Here is a 13,406-nt window from a genome sequence, read left to right on the forward strand (position 1 = left end):
TGTATTTTGGTACTTTTTTGCAACCCAGGTATCTTTTAAACCAATGAATATTCAAACAATATTTTTGACTCCTTCATAACTTGACGAACAAATCAAAATATGAATTTAGTACTTTTTGGATATTCGGACGTTTAAGGGGTGAAAATTGTACCAATTTTTGGTACTTTTCCCACTACACTTTTTCACAGCTTTACCGAAAAGGTAGTAAAAAAACACGTACACAAATTTGCAACTAATTGAAAATTATTTCTCTTTGAGAAGAATTTTTGCAAATTCCCGAAAAGTGTCGATGTAAAATTTCTAAGCACGGAAAAAAACGACTTTTTTGGGGATATTTAATACAAAAAATACAATAAAAATAAATAAAATCAATAGAAAACGTAAGATAATAACAAGAATATGAAAAATTTCAATAATATATTGTATTAAATATTGAAAAAATTTGTAAGAAAAAAAATTGCAATACCACAAAGGAAAAAATAAAGTGAATGAAGTAAGCAGTGTTAGCAAAAAAAAAAGGAAAAGAAAGGCAAAGAAATATTTTTTTCTAAACGAAATAAGACGAGCAAAAAAGGTCGCCATTTTGTCTGTGCCCGGCTGAAATTTTAAATAAATTTATAAAATATTCCATAAAACTTAAAGAAATTGTCTTTGACTTAACAAAATATACAACAAATAACAAAAAATAATTAAATTTTTTTAAAGGTAACATAAAACAAAAAAAAAAGAGTCGCTAAAAAATTGTGTGTGAAAAAATACAAGTCCGAAAAACAAAAAGTCAAACTAGAAAAAGAGCACATATTAAAAAAAGAGAAAGAGAGTAATAAAAAAACCGAATGCTAATTGGGCGGATGCAAAAATAATACAAAAAAAATTAAACGGTGAGTTTTTCGGAAACATAAAATGCACAACAAAAGAAAATAGCAAAAAAAGAAGAGAGTGAAGAAAAGAAAAATTGCATTAAACGAAAAAATAAAACGAACCTCAAATAAAAGAAAGAGTGAAAAAATTGCAATACGTTTTGTGGCAGACAGTGTTAAAAAGTTGTTTTATTTTTAATTTGCGAAAAATATAAAGAAAAATATATAAAACCAAAGTAATATAAATAAATTAAAAGAAATTTAAATATATATTTTACAAAACAAGTGCGTAAATAGAACGTCTAAGAGTAATTTGTGCAAAAATAATATTTGAATACATTTTCACTTTTTTTCCAACTCATTTCTATATTTTTTCTACAGTGAGACAGACGGCTGAGTTTTTCTTTTTCTTTTGTGTTGTATGACGAAAATCGATAATAAATCGTTGTCTTCGTTTTATTAAAAAAAAACTTTTATTGCTGTTGGTTGGTTTTCGCAGCTGTGTGTTTTAGGATTTATGTTTAGTTGCCGATTTTCGTAGAGTTTAAAAAATATTAAATTATTTTTTAGTTTTTCATACCTATATTCATTTGATAAAAACGGTTAAAGTGTAAATTTTATTTTTAATTACCAATGCCTTTGTTATAAAAGCAGTTTTTGTATACAACTTTTTAACACTACATTAATTTCATTAGATTTTGTAGGTACAGAAGTATATTTTAATATATTAAAGGAAACTTTAATATTTGTTAATTTTTTTATTGAAACATTTTTATACGAATGTAATCATTTAATTAATCAGCTGATTTGCTATAACTTGAACTGTCATCGCATCAACACATCATCATCAATACTTAATGGGTTGTGTGAGAATTTTTGGGATCTTTATTCTCAACATTTTTAGCATATTTTTTTTTTGATTTTTTTTTAAAGTATGTATGTATTTATAACATTTGTAAGGTTATATTTCGGTTTAAGTTTTAGTTCAGTTCTAGTTCAGTTCTAGTTCAGTTCAGTTCTAGTTCAGTTCTAGTTCAGTTCTAGTTCTAGTTCAGTTCTAGTTCAGTTCTAGTTCAGTTCTAGTTCAGTTCTAGTTCAGTTCTAGTTCAGTTCTAGTTCAGTTCTAGTTCAGTTCTAGTTCAGTTCTAGTTCAGTTCTAGTTCAGTTCTAGTTCAGTTCTAGTTCAGTTGTAGTTCAGTTGTACATAGTTCAGTTCTAGTTCAGTTGTAGTTCAGTTGTAGTTCAGTTCTAATTCAATTCTAGTTCAGTTCTAGTTCAGTTCTAGTTCAGTTCTAGTTCAGTTCTAGTTCAGTTCTAGTTCAGTTCTAGTTCAGTTCTAGTTCAGTTCTAGTTCAGTTCTAGTTCAGTTCTAGTTCAGTTCTAGTTCAGTTCTAGTTCAGTTCTAGTTCAGTTCTAGTTCAGTTCTAGTTCAGTTCTAGTTCAGTTCTAGTTCAGTTCTACTTCAGTTCTGGTTCAGTTCTAGTTCAGTTCTAGTTCAGTTCTAGTTCAGTTCTAGTTCAGTTCTAGTTCAGTTCTAGTTCAGTTCTAGTTCAGTTCTAGTTCAGTTCTAGTTCAGTTCTAGTTCAGTTCTAGTACAGTTCTAGTTAGTTCTAGTTCAGTTCTAGTTCAGTTCTAGTTCAGTTCTAGTTCAGTTCTAGTTCAGTTCTAGTTCAGTTCTAGTTCAGTTCTAGTACAGTTCTAGTTTAGTTCTAGTTCAATTCTAGCTCAGTTCTAGTACAGTTCTAGTTCAGTTCTAGTTCAGTTCTAGTTCAGTTCTAGTTCAGTTCTAGTTCAGTTCTAGTTCAGTTCTAGTTCAGTTCTAGTTCAGTTCTAGTTCAGTTCTAGTTCAGTTCTAGTTCAGTTCTAGTTCAGTTCTAGTTCAGTTCTAGTTCAGTTCTAGTTCAGTTCTAGTTCAGTTCTAGTTCAGTTCTAGTTCAGTTCTAGTTCAGTTCTAGTTCAGTTCTAGTTCAGTTCTAGTTCAGTTCTAGTTCAGTTCTAGTTCAGTTCTAGTTCAGTTCTAGTTCAGTTCTAGTTCAGTTCTAGTTCAGTTCTAGTTCAGTTCTAGTTCAGTTCTAGTTCAGTTCTAGTTCAGTTCTAGTTCAGTTCTAGTTCAGTTCTAGTTCAGTTCTAGTTCAGTTCTAGTTCAGTTCTAGTTCAGTTCTAGTTCAGTTCTAGTTCAGTTCTAGTTCAGTTCTAGTTCAGTTCTAGTTCAGTTCTAGTTCAGTTCTAGTTCAGTTCTAGTTCAGTTCTAGTTCAGTTCTAGTTCAGTTCTAGTTCAGTGCTAGTTCAGTTCTAGATCAGTTCTAGTTCAGATCTAGCCTTATTTTGCTGTCTACATGTGTATACACATATTAAACTTTTGGGAATTCCCTTAGTAAATGTAAAAAAATCATAATTATAGATAACACAAAGAGAAAAAGAAAAAATCAACTGAAAACTTAACAACTTCAAATAACAGTCTAGTCATGTAAAAGCAATGTAAACACATTTTTTTTGCTAATTAAACGTCATCTCTCTAAAAACATGACATATCGCCGTCATTGTTGTCAGCCCATAAACACACACGTACCCTTACTCTCATTTTCAACTAAACAGAGTTTAAACAGCAATTTGCTAAATGAAACATAAAAAAGATGAAAACTAAATGAATAAATATGCAAATTTTATCATATGACATTACTGCTCTCGAAATAATTAAAAAAAAAACAATAATGACATCACAATAAATAGAATATTTAAAAGTAATTTAATTAACTATAAATAACAAAATAAGAAATCAAGAAAAATAAGTATAATTAAACAAGTGATATAAACTGTGAATTTATAATTTAAAAATATGCTATAATTTTATCAAAGTGTATAAATAAAAGCAAAAAGTGTAAACAAATAAAGAAATATATTTATTTTAAATTTGATTTTAATAAATAAATCGAAATGTTTAAACAAAGAACAACCTAACGAAAGTAACCGAAATTTTGTTATAAAATATTGATTTTTAACTATTCTCATGATTTGAGTTATTAAACTTGTTTTTTTTAGTGATTTCCATGGAATATCTTAAAAATAATATCTAGTGAATTTTTTCCTTTTACAAATTAAGTACTTGCAAACTATATTGCTAGTATAGCCGAATCGTTTTGTGGTTTTATATTCCTTGTTATTTTTTCTTTCATAGTTGTGTCATATTTCTATTTTACAGATATTTGCACTATATGGGTTCTTCCATAAAGAAAAACAACAGAAGTTATAAAAAATTACTCTTAAAAAACTAGAACTAGTTCAGTTCTAGTTCAGCTCTAGTTCAGTTCTAGTTCAGTTCTAGTTCAGTTCTAGTTCAGTTCTAGTTCAGTTCTAGTTCAGTTCTAATTCAGTTCTAGTTCAGCTCTAGTTCAGTTCTAGTTCAGTTCTAGTTCAGTTCTAGTTCAGTTCTAGTTCAGTTCTAGTTCAGTTCTAGTTCAGTTCTAGTTCAGTTCTAGTTCAGTTCTAGTTCAGTTCTAGTTCAGTTCTAGTTCAGTTCTAGATCTAGTTCAGTTGTAATGCAGTTCGATTTCAGTTTTAATTCTGTTCTTTGAATCTGAAGAAATTTTCTTAGTGTATAAGCACGTTATAAAGTTTGAAAGAAAAACTTTTAAGAAACTGAATAATTTTCTGTTTAAAATGCATTAGAAACTTGCTTCTTTGTGGAATAACCCATAGTCCAAAGACTTGTGCAAAATGTATTTGTTTGTTTGTTTGTCTATCCAACCATCATCTATCTATATTTTCCATTTTCATTTATTTTGTATTTTTTTCTTTAATTTTTTTTCTTTTTTGCAGTTTTATGGATTTTTTGCATTTGCCTTTTAGCCAGTGTGTGTGGAATATGTAAAAACGTATGCTTAGGAACCTTTTGTTGTTCCTCCTGCTGAAAGAGAGCAAAAGAAACGAAAAAATACAACAAAATTGTTTCTTTTTGGTTTTTATTTTAATAAAATACAAATAAAATCAAAAATAATTTACTACAGAGATAAAGAACGACAACAACAACTAAAATAAAATATTCTTTTGAACAACATCGATATTCAAATCTTCAAAAGACTTGAAATTAAAGATTGCAAAGTTCAAATCCTGAAATACTTTTTTTCGTTTGTTTTTTTTTTTTCTATGGTATTCCGTAATAACAGCAGCAGAAGACTAGAAAAAGAATAAAAATAAAGGAAAAACTGTAGTTATTTAAGGAATTTTAGTTTTGGTTAGTTTTTTGCGTTTTAAACGACCAGCTGCCACTTTACAACCACACACAATGACTGATACGCGTGGTCGTGGCCAGTCATCATCTGGCAGTGGCAGTGGTGGTGGTAGTAGTGGCGGAAGTGGTGGTGGCGGAGGCAGTAGCAGTGGCGGTGATAATTCATCAACTACCAGCACTTCATCTAATACAACTTCATCATCTTCTACTCTAGTGGGAGTGGGTGGTGTTACAACTTTGGAGTCATCATCGTCTTCAACAAACTTAACTACGCATAATCCTACAGAGTCTACAACTATTTCGGCCACCATAAATCCCTTAACAGAGTCGCCTGGCGCCTCTGTGTCGGCAGCCACGGAGAATGTGTAAGTAACAAACAAAATAAAGTAAAATAAAAATTCAAAAGAAGAAATGAAAAATACAAATCATGCATTTTGTATACAAAAATTTATTATTGCAAACAATATTTTCTATTTATTACTTTACTACTCGTTTACATATAGATTTTATTTCTTTAAAGCTTTAAATCACATTTAAACAACTTATTTTTATTAAAGATTGTTTTTGGTTTTTAAGGCAGAGAGTCTTGGCATAACTTTAAACAAATCGCGTGTTATTACATTATTATTATTAAAACTTAGAAATTTATTTATTTCCTTATTATTTTATTTAGATTTTCTTTTTAGTTTAAATTCTATACACACACTTTCTTGCTGCCATGACTAAGAATGGCAAATTGGATTGTTTGTTGGTGTGCAACAGAATAAATTATTGTTTAATAAGTTTTTCTTTAAACAAAAACAAATTTAGTGCGTTTTAAATATAATTGTAAAATTTCAGATATTTTCCTTTTTTTTCATTTATTTAATTTTTTTGTTTATTTTCCTGCTCTGATTTTGTTTGTGTTGGAGGTTGTTTGTCTGTCTGTCGTTCTGTGCTTTTATTTTGGGAGTGTCTCACGTCATTATATTTAAAAATGAAATTATCTTTTCATTTTTCTGTTTTTTCTTGTCTAAGTACTTTTTAGCTGCAATTCGTCTGTCATGTTAGTCCATTTATTGTACACCTACATCAGAGGTGAAGTGTTTTTTCTTTGTTTTATTTTTTTTTTCACTTTTCTTCCCCTTGTTTCCTTCAGGTTTTCATATTTTTGATTTAAATTTTATAAATTTTTCTATATTACAGTTTTTTCAAGATAATCAGTTTTGAAACTAAAGCAGTTTTCTAAAGAAAAGCTCTATAGAAACTAAAAGCATTTAAATAATAAAAATCTCTTTGGAAACCAAAGCAGTTAACTAAATTTAAAGCATTTAAGTGATACTTTTCTAAAGGAATGTTCTAAGATAAACTCTTTAGAAACTAAATCAGTTGATTTAAGAAAAACTCATTCAATACTAGAGAAGTTAATTGAAAAAACTTTTTAGAAACAAACTAGATAATTAAAAAACACTACAAATGAAAAAGATTTACAAAAGAAAAGCTCTTTAGAAAATAAAGCAGTTAACTAAAGAAACTCTTTAGGAATGAAAGCAGTTATCTAAAGAAAAGCTTTAGTTTCTAATGAGTTTTTCTTTAGAAAACTGATTTAGTTTCTAAACACTTGTTCCTCAGATAATTTCATTAGTTTCTAAAGAGTCATTCTTAAAAAAAATTGCTTTAGTTTCTAAATAGTTTTTCTTTCGTAAATTGTTTTAGTTTCTAAACACTTTTTCCTAAGATAACTTCTTTAGTTCTTAAAGAGTTTTGTCTTTCGAAAATTGCTTTAGTTTCTACACACTTTTTCCTAAGATAACTTCTTTAGTTTCTAGAGAGTTTTTCTTTAGAAAACTGTTTTAGTTACTAAACACTTTTTCCTCACATAACTTTTTTTTACTTTCTGAAGAGTTTTTCTTTCGAAAACTGTTTTAGTTTCTAAACGCTCTTTCATCAGATAACTTCTTTAGTTTCTAGAGAGTGTTTCTTTAAAAAACTGCTTTAGTTTCTAAAGAGTTTTTCTTTAGAAAACTGTTTTAGTTTCTAAACACTTTCCTCACATAACTTTTTTCGTTTCCGATTCGAAGGACCAACTTTTTTTTATGTCAAAAATTTGGTTTCTAAACGGATTCTACTTTTAAAAATAAACATTAAAAACAAAATTAAAACTCAAACCAAAACTCTCAATATCTCATATCACCAAAAATTTCAAATTATTTATTTATAAAGCTTCAACAATGAAATTAATTTGCATTAATATTTATTTAATTTATTTATTAAACGGCAAATTCCTAATACAAACAAAACCAAATTTGAACAAAAGTTTTGTGATAAAATTAAATACATAAACATTTTTATAAGCTTCAACATTTATTAAATGGTACTTTTTGATCGTACTCAGGGAAATTTGTTTACTTAATTAGTGGCCACAAAATAAAACTTTAATAAACAATTCATTTATGTCACTTTTAAATGCTCTGCATAACAAAAAAATTATACCCTTAAACTTGAACTAAATGAACTTACAAAATAATAAAGAAAAAAAAAACAACAAAATAAATAAACAATAATAAAATTGTATATTAAATTAAATGTATGAATAATTAAAGTATAGTGAGTAAAATTAGACATTTTACAAAAGTACAAGAAAAAATATTAAAAATAATAATGTACGTTTTTTTTTTGGTATACATTATAACAAAAAGAATAAATAACAAAAACACAAATAGAAGCAGAGAGAAAAAAATAACGTAATAAATAATAAATTTATGTACTATATAGATTATAATAATGTGTAAATATTAAAATTTTAAACTATTTATGGAACAAAAGAAACGAAAAATAAATGAAATTTAAACAAAATAAAAGAAATGGGTATAATAAACATATAATATACACCTTCTTTCTTTTTCTTTTATAATTTTCAAAAAATTATTTTGTGATTTGTTGAAAGAAATTTGGACTTTATGAAAATTTAAGCAAAATTTTAAAATTTTATTCGAAAATGACTTTAAATTCTAAAAAATCTTCAAGTTTTTCTTTAGAAAACTTCTTTCAAAACTAAAATTTCCCTAAAGATATCCTATAAAATCTTCCCTAAAGAAATCATGCTACAGCTGAAAACTCTTTAAAAGCTATACTTAGGGCGGGTTTTTCAGATAAAGATAATCTACATTCTTTGTTTAAACCTAGTTTATTTAATATATATTTGTGTTTTTAAGTAAACAGTAACGTTACTTATTATCTTAGTTTAACTGAGTGTTATTGGCCAATTAAACTTAAGTTATAAGTGAGAAGACACAATTAACAAAAACAATAAAACAATGATTTCGGAAGAACAAAAACTTAATATTTTAAGTAAATTGCAATATTCTGATTTATTTTGTTTTATTTATTATTGTTTTAAATGTTTATTTAACATTTTTCCAAATTTTTTCATTTTACAAAAGTATTATTTGTAGAAAACAGCTGTTCATTGTTTATGTTTTTGAGTGAAAAGTTGGCAATACTAACAAAGTTAACTGAACTTAAATCCATAACTGAAAAACACAATCATCGGTTAAAGTCCGCCTAAACTTATTCTGAGTTTAATCTAACAGCAAGTTAAGCCTAGTTTAACTGAGTAGTAAGAAACCCGCCCTTAGAGCGGATCTGGGCCGGTTCTGTTACAATCCGAACTATTGAAGTGTTATATGAGTTGATATTTATTCTATAGAACGATTCAAGAACACCTTTAACCCCCATTTTCATCACCTTCAGTTATCGTTTAACCGGTAGTCATTCTTCCAGTTAAGACAATTTTTGTACGAGAACTGTCAATATATCTTAAAGTTAAAAAATAACTAGATATGGTGAAAATGGGGGTAAAACTACTGTAGAAAGATTTTTAAAAACTGAATCGAAAGAAAAAGTAGAAGCAATTCCATTTCGTTTCAATGGAAAGATCGAAGCTACGTTTTTCTAAGTTGTTGTTTATGTGGCGGAGAGTCGGAGAGACTTATTTTAAAACTTATATTGTATATGGGCGTGGCACATAGCCTACTGAAATTTTTGAAATAAAATTAGCCTATAGTTTCTTCCAGACATGCCGGAAGACTCTAAAAATTTCAAAAAAATCTGTTCAGCAGTTTAGCAGTCTATAAAGTCCAAACAAACATACAAACACATACTAATTTTATTTTTATATATAAAGTCACCTTCCTAACTGGTTCTGTGGAAGTGTTTTAGAGTCGACAATGATACGTTTAAACGATGAAGTAAAATTATTACCTGTTGAACAAATTCTTCTGTTCAATATTATTACAATCTTAGTGTCAAATCGGTGGCCCTTCTACTCTCTTATTACGTTCAGCAACCTTAGGGAAGCATTCTAAATCGTTGTTTTGTTGCTACAACCGTGCACCACCCAAAACTCTTGGGGGTCTCATTTGATAGCCTATTTACTTCCTCAGCTCACGCACAAATTGCGAAGTAGAAACAAGATCCTCAAAGCGCTAGCCGGCAGCACTTGGGGTATGGATAAAGAAACCTTGTTAGATACATTTAAAACGATTGGTCGGTCAATTATGCTCCTCCAGTGTGGTCACCTTCGCTCAGTGATACCCAGTGGAGAAACATTCAAAGCTGCCGAAATGCTGTCCTAAGGACTGTAACGGGCTGCCTACAAATAACCTCGGAACATCACCTGCACGAATGTCATGTTGACTAAACAGTTCCTCCTGCGATGTCATGGGAGGAGTCATTCCAACTTTAACATCTTACAGTTGGATACTCCCACGAGTCATGTCAGGAAGGATCTTTGTATATACGAGGAAAACATACGCAGATATGTGCAGGACCCATTGGATCAGTCCTTGTATACAGCAGCTTTAAACGACATTCATAGAGACGCCATAAATTCCGCGGTCCCAGGATACCGCATGAATGTCGTACTTGGAGCCCATAGTATACACGGAAGAAATTCTGGCCAATTGAAATAGACCAATTGATGTACATAGAACCCCCCCAACTAGATTATTGTATAGTTTTAGCTGTTACAGCAACAACAAAGCGTTCAAAAGGCGATTGCATTTCAGAACAACCCGATTCTCATTCGTCTAAAGATTGTCAACTTAGCTCAGTAATATCAACCAGAACTTCTGGTCCAGAAGTTTCTTTTTCCCAGAGAAGAACTTTTAAAAATAGAGAAACTGTTGCAACAAAAACAACCTTACTGAAGCTTTACAAGACAATTGCTCCGTTTAGAACTAATTTCTTTTTTAAGTGATTTTTATATAATATTGACAATATTGGCAACAGTTTTTTATTTATTTATTATTCTTCAATTTTAAAGCATCTAGATGTTCTAGATTTCATAGCTATACAAGAATCTGTAGCAGTTCTCTTATTCTAGAATAACCTTAACCTTATTTTAAAAACACTGTAAATACCAGATTAAACTGTTTTCTTTTGATCTTATAAATTAAACTATTAATTTTTTTTTTTTTTTTAATTTCAAGGTCAAGTTATAATAAAAACTTTTGAAAGGAATGATAAGGAAATATAGAACATTTGTTATAATTCCATATTTCAAAATAATATTTAAAAGAAAACATTAATTTCCACTGTTTAGGTTTAAAATAAAATATGTAAAAATTAATGTTTTAATCAAGATTGTAGCTAACACAGAACTCTTTACCAAAAAATAAGAGAAATCAAGGCAAAATTATGGATTTTTGGAATATATTAACTTTCTCTATTATAATTTTAATAGAATATGTGAAAAAACATGCTTTAATTTCAAACAATACTGTAGCTATTTATATTTATAAGCATATTAACTTTATTTTAAAGTTTAGTTTCAAATTCCGCTTCAATATTTGCCTAATTAAATGCATTAAATTTCAGTGCTTTATAAATAAACAAACAACTTACTTGTTGCTAAACAATTTTCAATATATAGATTTAAAATTTGTTTTCTTTTTTTTTTGCTTTATTTATTACTATTTACTGTTGATGTATAAGTGTTTTTTCTGAGATTATACTTATCAATTTTCTTAATTATTGTTATACGTCATCTTTTTTTTCTAAACTTTTAACAAAGACCCATTAAACATTTGAAATTAAAACCTTTATAGAAAGCGAAAAAAAAACTGCAAAAATATAAAACACTAAATAAAATATCAGCCTTTAAAACAAAAAAAAAAACCTATAGATAAGAAATCTATATATATGAAAGAGTAGCGTTACTGACTGACTGATTCATCATCGCACAGCCCAAACGGCTGAACCTAGAATCATGAAATTTTGACAGTAGATGTGTTTTTTGGTTATGTAGATCCACTAAGGAGGGATTTTTGGAAATTTGTACATTTACGGGTAAAAAGGGGAAAAAACGGGCAAAACAGGTTTTCCTAATTATCTTACACAATATTAGTGATACAAGAAAAATTTTAAATGCACCTGTATCTACTCTTAAAATGGGCAGATGGGTGTCTGGTACTTTTTTGAAATTCGTACTTTTAAGGGGTAAAAATGTGTAACAATTGTGATTTTGGTACCTTTTTTGGCCCCTCATAACTTTTGAACTAATTAACATAATAAAATTTTTATAAATATTTTGGATACATCTCCCAAAATTATGAGACACCTGTTTCGTACTTTTTTAATATTCAGTCCTTTTTTGATGTAAAAGGGAGAAAACTGTATTTATGGTACTTTTTTTTAGCACATTAAGAAAACTTTTTCGGTATATTGGACTAACTCTGTAATATTTATTGTAATAAAATTTTTGCTATTTCACTGGGGAAAAAAGTACCAAAAAGGGAAAAAACGGGAAATTTAATTTTATTCAAACTCATTGAGCCAATTTTTATAAAATTTTAAAAAGTAGTTTATTTACTCACACAAATAAAGCTGTTGGTATATTATTTTGGAATTCGAGTATTAAGATCTATATAGGACCAAATTCGAGTAAATTGTTTGGTACTTTTTGAAAGCACTATTTTTCTGGAACAAATGAATGCAGATTTGAATCGTTTGAGTTTTATCTGTGATATATAGTTTTACATAAGTACGGAACATGTTGTAAACTTAATTCTCAAAAAGTATATTTCTAAGCGAAAAGGGGAAAAATTGTACTATTTTTATTAGTACCTACTTTCCACTAAGGTAGAATTTATTCCACTTTTGGTAGTTTTTCATTCTTCAAATGTTACTCTGTATGTTCTATAATATGAATTCAAAACACATGATTATTAAACATACACGGTCCTCATTGAATAAGATTCCATAAGAGAGAACTTTTTAGTACTTTTTATTTCATAAATGGTACTTTTTTAATTTTCTAAAATATTCAACCTAGGAACATTATTTTAACATACATGGTCCTGACTAAATAATATTCTGTAAGTGGGAACTTCTTGGTACTTTTCTATTCTTCAAATGGTACCTTTTAGATTCTTTATAATGGTTAACCGAAACACACGGTCCTTATTAAATGAGAATTTATTGAGAGAGGTTTTTGTACTTTTTCGTTTTTCAGATGGTACTTTTTGATATTTTTACGATATTGAACATAGGTATTGAAAATAAAATTTAAAACCTTATTGAATTTAAAAGCTTAGTGAATGAGAATCTACTGAAAGGGACTTTTGGTACTTTTTCATTCATCAATCTATATTAATCTATTAGAGGTATTTTATAGTACTTTTTTTCAAATAGTACTTTCGAAATTTTCTATAATGTGGAAGCTAAAAGAATGAAACTAAAAATACAAGCTTCTTGCTGAATGCGAATTTAATCACGTGATATTGAACGTATAAAACTGAAACATTAAAAAAATTTTTAATCAATTTTAATTTTTTTATAAAAGTAAACAAAATTTTGTATGTATTTAATTTAAGTTAGGGTAGCGAAGCACCCAGGGTATGCTAGTCTAATTATAATGCTAAACACTTTTTTATAAAATTTCATATTTGCCAACCATTTTTTTCTGTTTTTATTTATTTATCAACAAAAAAAAACTATTTAATATTTAGTTTTTGTATACAAATATATGCCTTTTCTCTTTTGCCATTTATGAATCATAATTATAGTATAATTTTACAATTCTCTAATTGTTTATCTATTGTATTTATCTAACTTTTTGTGTATTGCATTTTGTATATTTTCCTTTTATTGTTGTAATTTTAGATCACCTGAGAAATTGATAGCGTCATTTCCTACGCTTAAACTAAGATCATTAACACAGAAAATTTCAAATCCAAGATGGGTTGTACCCGTACTGCCCGAACAAGAATTGGAGGTATTATTGAATGCTGCCATTCAGCTAACAGCAGCTGGTAAGTTTTACAATTTTGTTTTTC

General features: G+C 28.2%; 1 protein-coding gene across 5 annotated transcripts in view; it reads left to right on the forward strand.

Moving 5' to 3' along the window:
- The first annotated feature begins 228 nt into the window (after positions 1-228).
- Positions 229-13,406, forward strand: part of LOC119600816 (probable ubiquitin carboxyl-terminal hydrolase FAF) — a 29,625-nt gene continuing 16,447 nt past the window's right edge. For 2 of the 5 annotated variants that reach the window (XM_037951376.1, XM_037951375.1), the window contains exons 1-3: positions 229-380; positions 4,677-5,453; positions 13,234-13,382. In XM_037951376.1, the coding sequence (XP_037807304.1) occupies positions 5,143-5,453; positions 13,234-13,382 (460 nt within the window). In that variant the 5' untranslated portion in view covers positions 229-380; positions 4,677-5,142. Of the gene's footprint in view, positions 381-728; positions 882-4,676; positions 5,454-13,233; positions 13,383-13,406 lie in introns of those variants that run through there. The other 3 variants (XM_037951372.1, XM_037951374.1, XM_037951373.1) reach the window with 2 other exon arrangements.

The sequence above is a fragment of the Lucilia sericata genome, unplaced genomic scaffold, assembly GCF_015586225.1.
Source record: "Lucilia sericata isolate MDLA Ls3-8-SP2 unplaced genomic scaffold, ASM1558622v1 Contig000123F_arrow, whole genome shotgun sequence".
NCBI classification, from domain to species: Eukaryota; Metazoa; Arthropoda; class Insecta; order Diptera; family Calliphoridae; genus Lucilia; species Lucilia sericata.